The sequence below is a fragment of the Oncorhynchus kisutch genome, linkage group LG22 (assembly GCF_002021735.2).
Source record: "Oncorhynchus kisutch isolate 150728-3 linkage group LG22, Okis_V2, whole genome shotgun sequence".
Classification (NCBI taxonomy): Eukaryota; Metazoa; Chordata; class Actinopteri; order Salmoniformes; family Salmonidae; genus Oncorhynchus; species Oncorhynchus kisutch.
This window is the reverse complement of record NC_034195.2, coordinates 3,520,180-3,537,286: the sequence shown is the minus strand read 5'-3', so window position 1 is coordinate 3,537,286 and position 17,107 is coordinate 3,520,180. Positions and strand designations below refer to the sequence as shown.

General features: G+C 42.2%; 1 protein-coding gene and 1 long non-coding RNA gene across 2 annotated transcripts in view; both read right to left on the bottom strand.

Moving 5' to 3' along the window:
* LOC109867646 (cadherin EGF LAG seven-pass G-type receptor 1-like) overlaps positions 1-15,519 on the bottom strand; it is a 93,757-nt gene extending 78,238 nt beyond the window's left edge. The window contains 1 exon segment of the mRNA XM_031801112.1: positions 11,781-15,519. Within this exon segment, the coding sequence (XP_031656972.1) occupies positions 11,781-15,300 (3,520 nt within the window). The 5' untranslated portion in view covers positions 15,301-15,519.
* Positions 2,278-4,783, bottom strand: LOC109867305 (uncharacterized). Its single transcript, XR_004204764.1, has 3 exons — positions 2,782-4,783; positions 2,624-2,678; positions 2,278-2,507 (listed from the first exon to the last, which is right to left on the bottom strand). It is a non-coding gene; the product is annotated as an uncharacterized LOC109867305 (long non-coding RNA).
* Positions 15,520-17,107: the final 1,588 nt, after the last annotated feature.

Genomic DNA, 17,107 nt, shown 5'->3' with positions numbered 1-17,107 from the left:
ATCCTTCTTTAACCCGTCTCCTCCCCTTCATCTACACCGGTTTGAAATGGATTTAACAAGTGACATCAATAAGGGATCATAGAGCACATATTTTGTACACTCAGTGTACAGGTCCATTATGTTTTCTACATTTATATCTGAGTTTAGTTGTTTTAGTTTTCACTTTAAATGTATAATAATAATTACACTGTTTGGATTTAGGTGACCCGGAAATGTGGTTTGCAGGCAGGATATGCATACAAAACAAGACATGGAGACACTGTTCTCTACTTAGACTAATGATCCCAGTGAGAATACAATATGACCGAAGAGCTGGGCAGCCAACATCACATTAAACAAATTCCAACATAGAATGATATACAGCGTAACGACACCCACAAAATGAGGTCACCTCTGTGGCAACATCTGTACCTTCCAAACAGACATGCTTTTGTTGGCTAGTACATGTACACCACCATTGTTCACATTACAGCGAGCGCATGACAAATTGTGCGAATATGCAATTACCTGCTTTTCGTCATTGGCTCACTTCAGGGATTGTCAAAAAATATCAAGGAAATCTTAAATCTCCACTGTAAACAAATGTTTCTAACAGTGACACAGTCATGATTGTTCATTCTCTATGGCACATTTCCTTTGCCACTCAGTGTGAAGTCAGAGGATAAATGTGTAGCTGACAGCGACCTTCTCAAGATTTCACCTGAGGTAACATTCTAACGTCCAATAACACCTTTTGTAGAGTGGACAAAATTAGCACACCCCAGTCTGAGTTTAAGTCCCTACTTGCTGGCTGAGTGGGCATCATGCATCCACAAGGCTATGTTATCAAACTCCACAGCAAGCTGAAAACAGTTCAATAACCACATTTTTTTTTATGAGTACTCAGAGCCACTGCAAGAACCCTTGATGTTTCCCTGGCTTAAGGTGCTACAATCGCTCCCAAATCACATCACAGGACAAAACATAATCACCAATTAGTTTAAAAGTCAACATGAGGTTGCGTGAGGTTTGTCTCAGTCTGCAAAACAAACTCTGAAAAAATACATTTGTCTGCCACATCGCTGTCAAACCCACTTTTAGAAATGAAGGCCATTGATTTGCATTAGGACCATGTCCTAAGCAGCAGAGCATGCTGTTGGTCATTTCCCCAAATTGAATTGGGGGGGGGGGGGCATTGGGTCTAATAGAGAGAGGTCCAGTGAACCCAGACACTAAGACCTGCCAAGTATTCTAGGCTAGGCATGGACGGCTAATCCAATTCTCATGGTTAGAGAAGCAATGCCCACAGATTCAAGATAACTAAGCTCACATTTTTGGAAGAGAACAGAGTACAAGAGCAAAAAGAGGACAGAATTTGTTGTTTCTATATAGTAGTAGCAGGACTTGCACTAATGGAGAAAGAGATCTCTGATGAAAGGGAAAGATGGTGATTATGTATGTTGGTGAGAAAGAAAAGAGAAAGGCACACATGTGTGTGTGTGTGTGTGTGTGTGTGTGTGTGTGTGTGTGTGTGTGTGTGTGTGTGTGTGTGTGTGTGTGTGTGTGTGTGTGTGTGTGTGTGTGTGTGTGTGTGTGTGTGTGTGTGTGTGTGTGTGTGAGTGCTGATACTCTGACCAGACACCCAAGAGTGGGCGAGTTGCAGCATGCTCTGATCTTAGACTGGAGTGCATATGAGATGCGCTAGGAATCATGAATTACGCACATTTCTTCCTGTAACATAGCCCTAATCAATCATTGTTTCATAACCAAGATGTAAGCCAGAGTGTGTAGGGAGCATGCCTACAATGTAGGCCTCAAAGAAACATCTGGTTAGCTGAAAAGAGTTCACAGATTTTCTCTATATTGCTATTACTTGTTTATGCTGGTTTTAAAGAGGAACTGCACCCACTGATTTGGCCTCTTTTTTTTTCTGGCATATTCCTCAAGAAATACTGGCAGCCATTACGGAAGCCAAATGTGAGTTGGCTGAGGGGTTTGATGTGGGTGTTTCTTTGTGTTTTTAGTGATTTTATTGTCACAGACACCAAATAGGTGCAGGGAAATGTGTTGTTTTTACAGGGTTTTGATAACTTTCAAATGTAGAAACAGGCCCATGTAGAATAATCAACCCTTTCCATAATACCATAGAAGCAGTGTTCTACCAATATAACAATCTTTCCTCTTTCATTGTCATTCCCAGCCGATACGGATACGGTCTAGTGGTAATGGGCCTACCTTGGCAAACATGTCAAGAGTGGTCATACCTTCCTGTGTGGCGTCACGTATACAACAGGAGTTCCCTGATCCTGTTGCAGAATACACAGGGTTTCTACCTCCCCATATTGACTGGTGCCATTCAATTCAATAAATAAAAAATAAAAAAAGACAATACAAGTCAAAGTTGTGTCTAGTAAAACTTTTATACCAAATCTCTTTTCATTCAGAGACATCAGTATCAAGCCCGTCTGTCAGTCTGGACTTCATCACATCATTTTGCAAGTCTCCATGTCCTGGCTCCATACATGTTTCTGTGGACACATACACACATAGTCACTGTTCTATCACCAATGGCAGTTCGGATAGGTGATATCTGACATACAAACAGGTAATATGTTGAAGTTCGAACAGGTCAGATCAAACCTACCCAATGATGGTCTCCCGCCTGAGGCTGCCGTCTGGCAAAAGCATCTCCAGTCCATCTGTAGAAATAGGCAGAATTGAGGCAGAGTTCAGTGGCACATGGAATGAAAAGGGTGTTGCTATTACTAGACATTTGTGCTGTATTGTATTATTAGTGATCACCTTATTGTGGATGTGTTGAGCGCCAGATCTCTCTGCATCTCATGCATCTGTGAACACACACACATTCACTGTTCTATTACCTACGTGAGTTAGGGATAGGTGATATCTGACACACAAATATACACTACGTTGAAGTTTGTTCTCCATATCGACGCCCGTTGGTGAGCAGGCAAGATGTGAGGCTGGGGTGAGGTCTTTGCCAGCACCCCATTGATGGGCATGGCAGCGTAGATCAGTCCATGGCCCCTCATCAAAGATACTGTTCAGTCACACACACACACACACACACACCTTTCTATTTCACTTCAGTTATCCTAAAATGTAAAGTGAAATAGAATGGTGAACACAGCAATCAAGTTGGTTCCACTAGGTTATGCTCTGGACATTATATGCATCTAAGTAGAAAATAAGCAACAAATAATGTCAGTTTCAATAAATTATGTTTCACAATTGGGTTATCAAACGTATCAATGTAATGAAGTGGGTTACCTGCTGCATTTGTACAAATGATGAGCCTGTGAAAGCTGTTGCTGATGACAGGTGAATGTTGCTGTGCTCACAGCGAGGTCATGTCTGCATGATGCTGATGACAGGTGAATATTGCTGTGCTCACAGCGAGGTCATGTCTGCATGATGCTGATGACAGGTGAATGTTGCTGTGCTCACAGCGAGGTCATGTCTGCATGATGCTGATGACAGGTGAATGTTGCTGGCCGGATACTTGCCAACATTCATAGGAATGCTCACAGCGAGGTCATGTCTGCATGATGCTGATGACAGGTGAATGTTGCTGGCCGGATACTTGCCAACATTCATAGGAATGCTCACAGCGAGGTCATGTCTGCATGATGCTGATGACAGCCCACTCGCTGGACTTTTCGATGCTGCATTCTTGCCTGCAAACTAGAGAGCTCTCGAACAACTGCAGCAGGCAATCTTATGAGGTGGTGTTGACAGAGAGCCTGTGACAGGGTGATATAATTGACTGCCAAGTGGCGAATTGCATTTTTTGTTCTAAAGAAATGACAAAGCTTTTTGCTCATGCACTTCACAAGCAAAATGAAAACTATCTGTATTTGTTTGGCTGGGGAATTAGCTTACTAGTTTATCAAGCTAATAACACACATTACCTGTCGTTGTTGATGAAGCTGTGTCATCAGGGCAGTAACTTGGGTTACTATCAGAGCCTTCATGATGGTGTGTCCTTTTCATAGCAATCGAGGGAAACTCTGGCAACAACGGAGGAGGTGTCAGGACAGAGTTGTAGTTTTCAACAGGCCAATATTCTACATAGTTTAGCGCAGAAAACGTGGTAATTAACTACAATGACGATATTTTTTTTCTTTTCATAGCAATCGAGGGAACAATCGAGGGAGACTCTGGCAACAACGGAGGAGGTGTCAGAAGGGTACTTGTGTCACATGACACCGTTTTTATTAAACGTTTGACAAGCTGTGAAAATAGCATGTGAACAGTGAATAAAATAATTTTTGGAGATTGCTAAACCATTTGAATCACATTGCTGGACATGTTATGATACTAGTGCTGAGCAATTAACGGAGTTGTAGTTTTCAACAGGCCAATATTCTACATAGTTTAGAGCAGAAAAAGTGGTAATTAACTACAATGACCATTATCCATTGCGTGCCCACCTACTTGACTGGTCTGTGTGGAGCACTGAGACCCACAGAAATTGACAGAACAGAGAATGTGCAATCAAGAGGGATAGAAAGCAGTTGTATTCGCAAAGTATGTCTACCTGAAATACATGATCCAAGTGATTGATAGTTGGTTTTCAGCAGTCATAGAAGTATGCCTTATTTACTTTGAAGAGCTACTAAAATTGTGATTTTGTCAGATGGCATAGGGAGCAGCTCTATAGAGATGATATGATGACTTGGAATGAAATAATAAAGTCATCAAATTAAACAAATATTTAAGTAATGTGCAATATGAATAAAGGATGGTTAATAAGTGATAAGCAGTAGTGACTACCATCATGGGACTTTAACTACAGTCACTACCATCATGGGACTTTAACTACAGTCACTACCATCATGGGACTTTTACTACAGTCACTACCATCATGGGACTTTTACTACAGTCACTACCATCATGGGACTTTTACTACAGTCACTACCATCATGGGACTTTAACTACAGTCACTACCATCATGGGACTTTTACTACAGTCACTACCATCATGGGACTTTAACTACAGTCACTACCAACATGGGACTTTAACTACAGTCACTACCATCATGGGACTTTTACTACAGTCACTACCATCATGGGACTTTTACTACAGTCACTACCATCATGGGACTTTAACTACAGTCACTACCATCATGGGACTTTTACTACAGTCACTACCATCATGGGACTTTAACTACAGTCACTACCATCATGGGACTTTTACTACAGTCACTACCATCATGGGACTTTTACTACAGTCACTACCATCATGGGACTTTTACTACAGTCACTACCATCATGGGACTTTTACTACAGTCACTACCATCATGGGACTTTTACTACAGTCACTACCATCATGGGACTTTTACTACAGTCACTACCATCATGGGACTTTAACTACAGTCACTACCATCATGGGACTTTTACTACAGTCACTACCATCATGGGACTTTAACTACAGTCACTACCATCATGGGACTTTTACTACAGTCACTACCATCATGGGACTTTTACTACAGTCACTACCATCATGGGACTTTAACTACAGTCACTACCATCATGGGACTTTTACTACAGTCACTACCATCATGGGACTTTTACTACAGTCACTACCATCATGGGACTTTTACTACAGTCACTACCATCATGGGACTTTTACTACAGTCACTACCATCATGGGACTTTTACTACAGTCACTACCATCATGGGACTTTAACTACAGTCACTACCATCATGGGACTTTTACTACAGTCACTACCATCATGGGACTTTTACTACAGTCACTACCATCATGGGACTTTTACTACAGTCACTACCATCATGGGACTTTTACTACAGTCACTACCATCATGGGACTTTAACTACAGTCACTACCATCATGGGACTTTTACTACAGTCACTACCATCATGGGACTTTAACTACAGTCACTACCATCATGGGACTTTTACTACAGTCACTACCATCATGGGACTTTAACTACAGTCACTACCATCATGGGACTTTTACTACAGTCACTACCATCATGGGACTTTTACTACAGTCACTACCATCATGGGACTTTAACTACAGTCACTACCATCATGGGACTTTTACTACAGGCACTACCATCATGGGACTTTAACTACAGTCACTACCGTCATGGGACTTTTACTACAGTCACTACCATCATGGGACTTTTACTACAGTCACTACCATCATGGGACTTTTACTACAGTCACTACCATCATGGGACTTTTACTACAGTCACTACCATCATTGGACTTTTACTACAGTCACTACCATCATGGGACTTTTACTACAGTCACTACCATCATGGGACTTTTACTACAGTCACTACCATCATGAGACTTTTACTACAGTCACTACCATCATGGGACTTTTACTACAGTCACTACCATCATGGGACTTTTACTACAGTCACTACCATCATGGGACTTTTACTACAGTCACTACCATCATGGGACTTTTACTACAGTCTCTACCAACATGGGACTTTTACTAGTCACTACCATCATGGGACTTTTACTACAGTCACTACCATCATGGGACTTTAATTCATTGTTTTATTCTGTGTTGTTACAGCTTTCAACCCACATAATGCATAGTGCATTTCATGTCAACAGTTCATGATAAAGCTTTTTTTTTTATAATCAAACCGAAATGACCTCAAAAAGCACTAATCGCTCAGCACTATATGATATCCACCTTCGCTCCTTCTGGAAGGTCCCGGCATCTGTTCATGACCAGGGGATCAGTCTGGTACCCAGATTAGATTAAGGCCGGTGACACCGTTACAGTATGCAATCAACTGTCATATATTTTGCTATGGCCCTGGGTTGGTTTGTTACGGCTAGTTAGTACATACATAAGTTAGATGGTACCACCATAGTTGCATCCAATATTTATGTGTGCCCTAAACATGGGTGGCACTTCAGAGGCTAGTGTGACTGTTGTCTAAATGACACTAATAGAGTGGCATGGAAATATGTTGACATGCTAAAGTTGGCAAATAATTAGTAGGAAACAACTTTGCCATATGTGACCGGCCGGCTTGATCTTATGTAGCAAAACTTGAAATAGTGTTTTTTACATTGGATAAAAGTAGAAACTCCGAGCTAGAAAATGGTATATCATACACTACAGTTGAGGAACAATGGGAAAGTATTTCTGCTTTGAATTTCCCTTGAATGTTTTGGTAAACCTAGAAACCTAGAGAGCTTTCATTTTTCTACACTCATTCAGCATCGTTCACACCTTCTTAAGCCTTAGCCCCACCCATCTCTTTAAATATTCACGAGGCGATTTCAAGACTAAAAGGTGGTTTATACTATGTCTATCGACAGTTGTTGCAGTGATAAATAATAAACATATATCATAATATAGCTGACAACAAATTCACTTTACCTCATTTGTCTTCATTATTACTGGAAAATAAACTCACAACTAGATCATTATTAAAAAGATAATGGTGAGCCAATTACAGAAAATAGCTCACGGTTGTGAGTGTGATGAAATAAAAGCAGGGCATTCTACCGGAGAATTTTAGAACTTGGACTCTGTCTCGTTGGCCTAAAATTATATCCTAATTTGACTTTAGTGCATGTTCTTCACATTATCGTCTCTGGTAAACACACACTATATCAAATGAAATCAAAGTTTATTTGTCAAAAGCACAGGATACAGAAGGTATAGTGAAAAGTTTACTTGCATAGTGGAGTCTTTTGTTTAGACACATAGCTAGCTAGCTCAACAATTATCCGAACTCATAACGTTACTACCCCGCATGAATCTGCAGGCAGCTAACCAACCAAGTTACATGTTAGCTATCTAGTTAACATTAGGCTATAACTAGTAATGCAAATGGCTCAAATATGAATAATATTACTACCCAGATCATAAACGTAACGTTAGTTGACGAGTCAGCCAGCTAACATTAGCTAGCTAGCTAAAAGTATGCTTTAACGTGAAATGAAAACTACTTTCTGACTAAATTAGAAACATATAATATCTGAAAATGTAGCTAGCTAGACTCTCTTACCCGTATACATGGATGGATGCTTCTCCCTCTCTGTCACGGATCCCATGGGTGCCCTTAGTTTGAAGATGTAATCCGGAGATAGGTGTTTTATACAACAGCCTTCTGTGTGTTCTCTTTTCGATCCCTTTGCATATCAAACGCCAGCATTTTCTCCATCTCCTTAGCTATCATACTCTAATTCCACCGGGCATTCCACTGATTTCAAAACTTGGCCTCCAGAAAGTGGAGAGCAACACTTTTGCAGTTCTACTACGTAATATCTTTCAAAAAAGCAGCGTTATAAAGGAATATCTACACATGCTGAGCAGCTCATGTTATAGACAGAAGCGAGCTACATGGCAGAAAAATCAGAACTCATCGCTCGGTATGTCCAGCCCATCCATTATCTCAGCCAATCATGGCTAGAGGTAAGGATCCTTTCTTTTTCTGTGGTTAAACCAACTAGGCTCATAATTTAACAATTTGATTCATATTTACAGATGGCATACAAGTTTGTTATTAAGGCATATGAAAGTTCATTTCTGCCATAAAACGCATTTTGCAAAAAAAAACTGTTTAAATTCAATTGGCTCTCCTGTGAAATAGTGACTAGTATTCACCTAGTATTCACCTAGTATTCACCTAGTATTCACCTAGTTTCCTGAAACGAGTCACATATTATGATGTTGTCAATTGACTTTAGAGAGATAGCAATTACTGTTCCTAGCAATGTGAGTAAAAAATAGCTAGCAATGCTAACATTAGCTAACTAAAATATGGTGGTCCCCTCAATCTTAGTTACCTGGCTAAAGTTATACTGCATCTACAGTTAATCTGGCGACATCCCAATTATTTCCTATAAATGATTTGCGTACTTCTGAAATGTTCTCGTGTTTCTTAGACTAAGTTGTATTGAGGTAGGCTAATGTTAGCCAGCCAGCTAGCTAGTTAGGGTAACTAGCATCTACTATGCTAGCGATAACGATGATCAAAATATGCATAACCTGATACATAACCAGCAGTCTATGACCTAGCTACCGGTATACTCACCAACGAACTCCAACCACCTAGTCCTTTGGCAGGGCATGCAAACCAGTTGGCTGTGCATCCTGCTGGAAGCATCATGGTCAGTCCGTATTGGGCTTTAAACGCGTTGGGGGCGATGAAACAGCAGAACCCCATTCAATGGTTTTTAGGGGTAGTCACTCTAATGTGCTTCAACGCCTGTCTTTATCATAAAATAGTTGAATTAACTTTTAGGTTTGCTTTTTAAAACAGAATTGTGGTACAAGCAGTCATATGTATTTGTAACAGTATAACTTTAGATCGTCCCCTCGCCCATACCCGGGCGCGAACCAGGGACCCTCTGCACACATCAACAACAGTCACCCACAAAGCATCATTACCCATCGCTCTACAAAAGCCCACTACTTCAAGGTCTCAGAGCAAGAGACATCACCGATTGAAACACTATTTAGCGTGCACCACCGCTAACTAAGCTAGCGTTTCACATCCGTTACATATTCATGGAAGCCAAGGGAAGCCAGGCTACACCAATTTTTTTTTTTATAATTATATATGAAAACATACATTTATTTATCTTCTGTCTCTCTGTGTTTCAGAATTTTCCTTCAATTCACAAGAAGCTGAATGTATCTCACAGGAGAAAGCATCAGAGTGAGCCAAACACCGCCCCCATTATCTCTCTACGTGTAGGCCATCTATCTGATGCTGTATGGTCCAAACGAGTATGACATTGTTACCGCCAGTAGCATTAAAGGCGAGGCAAGACGGCGAGCATCTGGCCTCCCTTGACAATCCAATCAGCGTTGACCTAAACTGAGAGAGCTCAACTGTGATTGGTCCTGGCTCATGAAAAAAAAGTGTCAAGGGAAGCCAGCTTGGATTTGGCATCACTCCAATCAAATCCCATTGAGAGCATAAGTAATTGACAGAAAACTGAAGTTGTTGCATCTTGTTGTGCTGTTGTCCTCTAGTGGTTAGCCATCTAGCTAAAATGGGCCCTTTCCTAAATTAGCCATGGATGGAGATAGGGATTTGGACTTGTGGTTTTTCTTAATTCTCCGTACTGGCCAAATACTATAACGACGATTCTGATCCAACCATTAATTCATACATTATTGTGCCCCTGGCCTGAGAGGATGGAAGTTCAATATGTAGCCAGATGTAGAAGGCTAATGTTAACTAGCTAACGTTGCCCATGAAAGGAAGTTAGGCTAGCGAGCAAGAATTTTATCCAGGTAGCCTAGGACAACAAAAAATAAAAGCTGGTATTATATGATAGAGTGATAGACCGTTTCGTCAACATGAAAGAGAGGAGGATGTTGTCTCTGTTGTTTCTCTACAAGTAGAGTGAATCAACATGAAAGAGAGGAGGATGTTGTCTCTGTTGTTTCTCTACAAGTAGAGTGAATCAACATGTTTTTCTTCTTGCACACACACACACACACACGCAAAGGCGCACACACACACACACACACAAATGCGCACACACACACACACACACACACACACACACACACACACACACACACACACACACACACACACACACACACACACACACAAACTCGCACACACACACACACACACACACAGAAATCAGAACCACGGACAGCCACATCATATTTAGCTTGTGTTGATATGACTAAATAGTTGTTGGTATCTTTTAGTTGTTACTGTATTAGACCAAGCAGAGGTGATTTGATGAATTTAAAATGTGGAAGTTGAAATGGGGCTGGAATAGTGGAGGCAGCTCCTGTTTACTTTGCGACTGGTGGTAACTCGGCCTTTAGGCCTATACTGTTTATAAAAGGTCGCAAGGCATATGAATTAACAGGTTAAAGAGCAAACAACAAACTATCACAACACATAGGCTTGGCTTCCCCAGTGATTTTACACATGCACTGCTACTGGTAACAAGTGCCTCAACTTTGAAAGAGTCCCATCTTAGTTCTTCAGATTGCAAATGTACCAATACAACACACTCAAGTAATAAATAGCATGGGGCTCTCTGGGAAAACAATAAACAAGTTGCCAAAATTGACAATAAATGAACGAATGAATAACAAAAACTAGTGTCAACTGCTTCAGGAAACCATTTCTCTAGAAGACACGCAAAAGATAACATGGTAACTACTGTCACAAGATATGAAATAGCATGAGATCAAAGAGCACAGTGCCTGAGGATGGTCTTTGGACAACTTCATGCAATGCCGTTGTATTTCTGCTACAAGCACAGCACAGAGCACTGATGGTGAAAACCTCAAGTCAAGCCATATGGTTAAAAGTTGAACGAGAAGACAGACAGAATCCAGCTAAGCCTGGTCTCATCTCGAGTATGCTGCCATGACTCCTTTTTTTGGACAGAGGGGTTACAAAGAATAGGGGTGCAAATCACACCGAAGGGAACAAAGGGGGGTAGTTGTCATGGCAACAATGCTGTTGGATAACGTTTTGTGGATCTTTTAGTCAGACAGCCAGCCAGTAATGGGCAATGTGGTGATTGTGGCGCAAACACCAGTCTTACCATAATAAACATGCAACAGACTCCCTTTTCTAAGCAGAGGCAAGTACCAGCAATAAAACTGATTTACAACTAGCACAATTAGTAGAGGTCTCATTGCAAGACAACAGCAACCACATCAAACGCATAGAAGAATGAAGAGAGGAGGTGGAAAGGACAAACTAAATATAAAAATATCTGCCATGCATATGGAGGTGCATATAAAATGCTATTGCATTCAAATTAACACAGTTTCATTACCTGTGACTGATATCTTCATGGTGGCCTCAAGGGGCCGGTTGTTGTCCAGGTCTCTGCTCAGCCTTAAGTCCCCTGTGTCCTGGCTCAGGATGAGTAGACTCAGCTCATTGCCTTCCACAAAACTGTAGTGGAGTTTATCTGACACATCTGGGTCCTGGGCTGGAACTTTCCCGATCACCCCAGCCGGAAAGCTGTTGGACCTGTTGGTGATGTAGTTGTTGAAGATGATCTCAAAGTCACGTAGGACAGGGGAATTGTCATTGACATCCAGCAGGCGGATGTGCACGATGGCGCGGCTGACTAACGGTGCAGAGGTTGCCTGGACGACGATTGTGTACTCCATCTTCGACTCGTAGTCTAAATCAGTAAGGGCGATAAGATCCCCATTGAAGATGTCTAATTGGAAGACCTCTGGGACGTTTCCTTCCACTATTTGGAACAGGATCTGCGCGTTTGTTCCCTCGTCGGGATCTGTAGCGGTGATGCGGGCTACGACAGAACCCACAGGACTGTTCTCCACTACACAGACGTACAGTTCGTCCTTTTCAAACACAGGAGCATTGTCGTTGATGTCCAGGATGGACACATGGACGTCCACGGCTGCCTTAAGAGGCGGAACCCCCTTATCCACAGCAAAGGCCTTCAGGTTGTACACAGGCACATTCTCCCTGTCCAGTTTCCTGGCTGTTCTAATGATGCCAGAGTACGGCTCAATGATGAAGTCCCCCTCTCCATCATCCCCACCCTGAAAGGTGTAACTAAGCCTCCCATTAGACCCGGAGTCCCTGTCAGAGGCAGAAATCTGGAGGACGCTGGTGTACACAGCTGCGTCCTCAAACACGGTCCCCTGGTATATGTCCCTGAGGAACTGTGGCACATTATCGTTAGCATCCAGGATGATGATCTCCACATATGTGGTGTCAGATTTCTGAGGGATGCCGTTGTCGCAGGCAATGATAGCCAGTGTGTAGGAGGCCTGATCCTCATAGTCGATTTCTATCTGCGTGGTTATGCCACCTGTGTCAGGGTTGATCTTGAACTGTGGCACGTTATCCTCCATGACGTAGCTGATGCGGGCGTTCTCTCCTGTGTCCTCATCTGTGGCACTGATTACCACCACGGTGGAGCCCACCGGTTGGTCCTCGCTGATCATCACCTGGTAGTTGGCACTCTGGAACACGGGCCGGTGGGTGTTGGCATCGGTGACGTTGATAAAGACCTGCGCTGTGTCGTAGCGTGTGCCATCTGAGGCGGTCACCGTCAGGACATACTGGCGCTCCTGTTTGTAGTCCAGCAGCAGTGCCAGGGTGATAACTCCCCCAGCAGTCTGACTGGTGATGGCGAACCTGTTCCGCGTATTGCCGCTGGAGATCTGGTATGTTACCACACTGTTGGCATCCCGATCTATGGCAGAGAGTGCTAGTACACTGGTACCCACCACAGCATCCTCATTAATTTTAAGGCTATACATTCTCTGAGTGAAAGTGGGGACATTGTCATTCACGTCAAGCACCGTCACACTGACACTGGCCGAGGAAGACATGGCAGGAACCCCATGATCCACTGCTTCTACGCCAAAAGTGTAAAAGTCAGTGGTCTCCCTGTCCAGCTCTACACTGACTGTAATCCACCCTGTGCTGTTGTTAATGGTGAAGGGAAAGCCTGGAGCCATGTCTGTTAGTCTGTACTCCAAATGAGAGTTGTCACCGGAGTCTGCATCAATAGCCTGAATATGAATCACAGAATAACCAATAGCCACATTTTCCAATACTGTGGCTTGAAAGGGTGTGCTAACAAACATAGGGGCGTTATCATTGACATCCACAACTTGCACTACAACCATCCCTGTGCCATTAATCAGAGGTGGTCTTCCCCCATCCTGTGCCTTTATTCTCAGATTGTATTCCCTGATGATCTCATAATCTAGGGGGTTGATTATTTCAATGTCACCTGTAGGGGAATGGATGTAGAACTGGCCCTTCACGTTGCCACTGACGATGCTGTAGTGGACTTTTGCATTGTTGCCCTCGTCTTTGTCTGTGGCCTTCACCTGGGCCACTTTGGTGTTCACTGCCACGCTCTCAAGCACCTGGACTACATACCTTTTCTCACTGAACTGGGGGTAGTTATCGTTCTCATCCTCCACAGAGATATACACTGTAGCCGTGGCACTGCGGGGGCCTGGGTCTTTACCCTGGTCATTGGCCTCCACTATCAGCAGATACTGGGTCAAGGTTTCTCTGTCAGGCCGAACCCTTATCTTGACTAGTCCATTTCTAGGGTCGATTTCAAAACCAGCATTATCTTCTTCCTCATTCACAATCTTATAGATCATGTTGGCATTTGATGGGGCATCCCCATCTGTGGCCCTTATAGTCAACACTTCAAAGCCTACCTCGACGTTCTCCCTAATGCTGACCCTGTACTCTGTCTGCTCAAACACAGGCCCATGATCATTAGTGTCACTAATAGTGACGGTGAGGTAAGCAGTGGCCGACCTTTTAGGGATGCCATTGTCTGTAGCAATAACTTTAAATACATGTGTATCCTTGACCTCCCTGTCTAAAGGCTGCAAAGTTGTGATGCTGCCGGTCTGCAAGTTGATTTGGAAATAATTATTGGATCTGCTATCGAACAGCGCTTCCATATCATATTCAACCTCACCAGCATCTCCATCGTCGGTATCCAGTGCTTTGAGCGTAATTACGCGAGTTCCCGCGGGTTCGTTCTCCGGGACAGACACCTGATAGTTGGGCAGTTGAAACTGGGGAGCGGTATTCACATTTCTCTTTTTGCGTTTGGTCAATGAATCCAGTCTCCCCAAATCCTTGTCTGTAAACATGGCATGACTACGTAGAGAATTAAATCGCAATTTTACACGGACAGTGGTGTAATTCCATAGATTTTGCACCCTGCAGAGTAAATCCAACTCGTTCCGCTCATTGTATTGCAGACAGTTTGGAGAAAAACTCCCGTTATCAAACACGGCTTTCCAGTTCCCTCCCGTACATGATAAACGATACGAGTGAGGTTGTCGAGTAAATAGTGGTAAATGTTCATAAATGTTCAAAAGCAAAATACTGGTAGAGACGCATGGCGAAGTCGCCACTTTTGAGAGAACGTTCATGTAAATCTCGGGCTTACCTTCGGCGCTCTTACTCCTATATTTAATTAAACAATTTTGCCCATGCACAAAAGTATTGAAGTTAATTAAAATAAAGTTTTCCGAGGTAATTGATTGGATCTGAATGTAAAGCGGCGCTGGGTTCTTCGGCAACTTCGCACAATTCACTTTTCCTGAGAAATATACAATTCCATGTTGTCTTTCAATATTGAAAATGTGCCTCACGTATTTAGGAGTTAAAGTCCTGTCTATTTGATAGATCCAACCCCGTCCAAGAGAGACATTTCCGAGCACTACTCCAGGCTGAAAATGATCAGAAACGTGTACATCAAAAAATGCAAACACTGGAATGTGTGATAGAAAACATATCCATAGCCAAATCATTTGTAATTCCATGGTTTAAAACGCATGGCATCCCCAAAAAATCGGTCCAAAAAAATCGGTCATGAACACCTAGTCCACTGAAGTTTTTCCCGGGTGCTCGCTGTCCTGTCCCGTTCCATGATTAGTTAAAATGTTGCGGAGTGCAGTACAGCGTGCACATGAAATAGTTCAAAGTGGCCTCGCACTTTCACTGCCCTTCCTCAGATAGCAACCCTTCTCCCCGGGGATGGTTTGTCAGTCAAATGCAGATTTCCAAAATCTCAGCAGCTGACCACAATGTACCATGAAGTGATTCTCCAAAAAATCTCCCAAAACCTCTTATTTGCAAGTCTATTGTTTTTGGGGCGACTCAGACTTAGGTTTGCCAATTACATGAACATTTAAGCCTGTCCTCATTGTATCAAAATCCCTACAAAATCCTCAGAAAATTTCAACTTCATTAAATGCTGTCACCTAGTGGACAAACTTAACTATAGGAAGTATCTAGAATCATGTGGCCTAGTGGTTAGAGCGTTGGACTAGTAACCGGAAGGTTGCAAGTTCAAACCCCCAAATCTGTCGTTCTACCCCTGAACAGGCAGTTAACCCACTGTTCCTAGGCAGTCGTTGTAAATAAGAATTTTTTCTTAACTGACTTGCCTAGTAAAAAAAGTGTCTATCCAAACAATCTAACTTTAGACATTATCATTTGATATAACTTCATACATTTGATCATTCTTGGTGCAGACAAGTAGATAGATCACACGTCTTTACCATCAGATGCTCTACCAAATACACAAGGATACTTTAATATATCTCACATTTGACAGAGCACATTAATTAATATTTTCAATAAACTTATACCAAGTATTTGGCAAGATGTACAAGTGTATGATACCTTATTATGAGAGCACGAGAACATCTCTGACATCTCTGATCAAGATGGCAACAAACAAAAAGTAAAAGGGACAGTTTATATAAATCAGATTGGTTTCTTGCATAGTTTTCAGATGAACTGTCTTGGTTTAAATCACTACCTCCTTTTCTAAAATCATCAACAACAAGTTGTACCCGTATACATGACACTAGTGTGTGGTATAGGCACAAGAGAGAGCAGGAAGGCTAGTACTGAAAATATTCAAATGCAGCCCTATAATGATATTTTTGAAAAGGATAAATTGATCAGGAGTGCATTCTTTAAGGCATTTATCTTCTTGTCTTCCAGACTCCATTTGATCAGGGGACAGCTCAGGTCAATCAACTGTAAGCAGGAAAAAAGATACATAAAATGACCTGTAATCAGTGTGTTCATTTCGATCCTGACAAGATATCCACTGAACAGTATTGAATTCACATACCAGTTGATGTAATCCATTTGCTGGTTAAGTTGAATGTGGAGATCATTCGTCTCACAAAGACACAGCGGTTGGAACCAAAAATCTCAAATGTGGACTCATCAGACCAAAGGACAGATTTCCACCTGTCTGATGTCCATTACTCGTGTTTCTTGGCCCAAGCAAGTCTCTTCTTATTATTGGTGTCCTTGAGCAGTGTTTTTTCTGCAGCAATTTGACCATGAAGGCCTGATTTACACAGTCTCTTCTGAACAGTTGATGTTGAGATGTGTCTGGCAATTTCTGAGGCTGGTAACTCTAATGAGCTTATCCTCATTAGAGTTGGCGGTCCTCATGACAGCCAGTTTCATCATAACGCTCAATGGATTTTGTGACTGCACTTGAAGAAACTTTCAAAGTTCTTGACATTTTCCGATTTGACTGACCTATTGAAAAAAAAATTAGCCTTTATTTAACTAGGCAAGTCAGCTATTCTTATTTACATT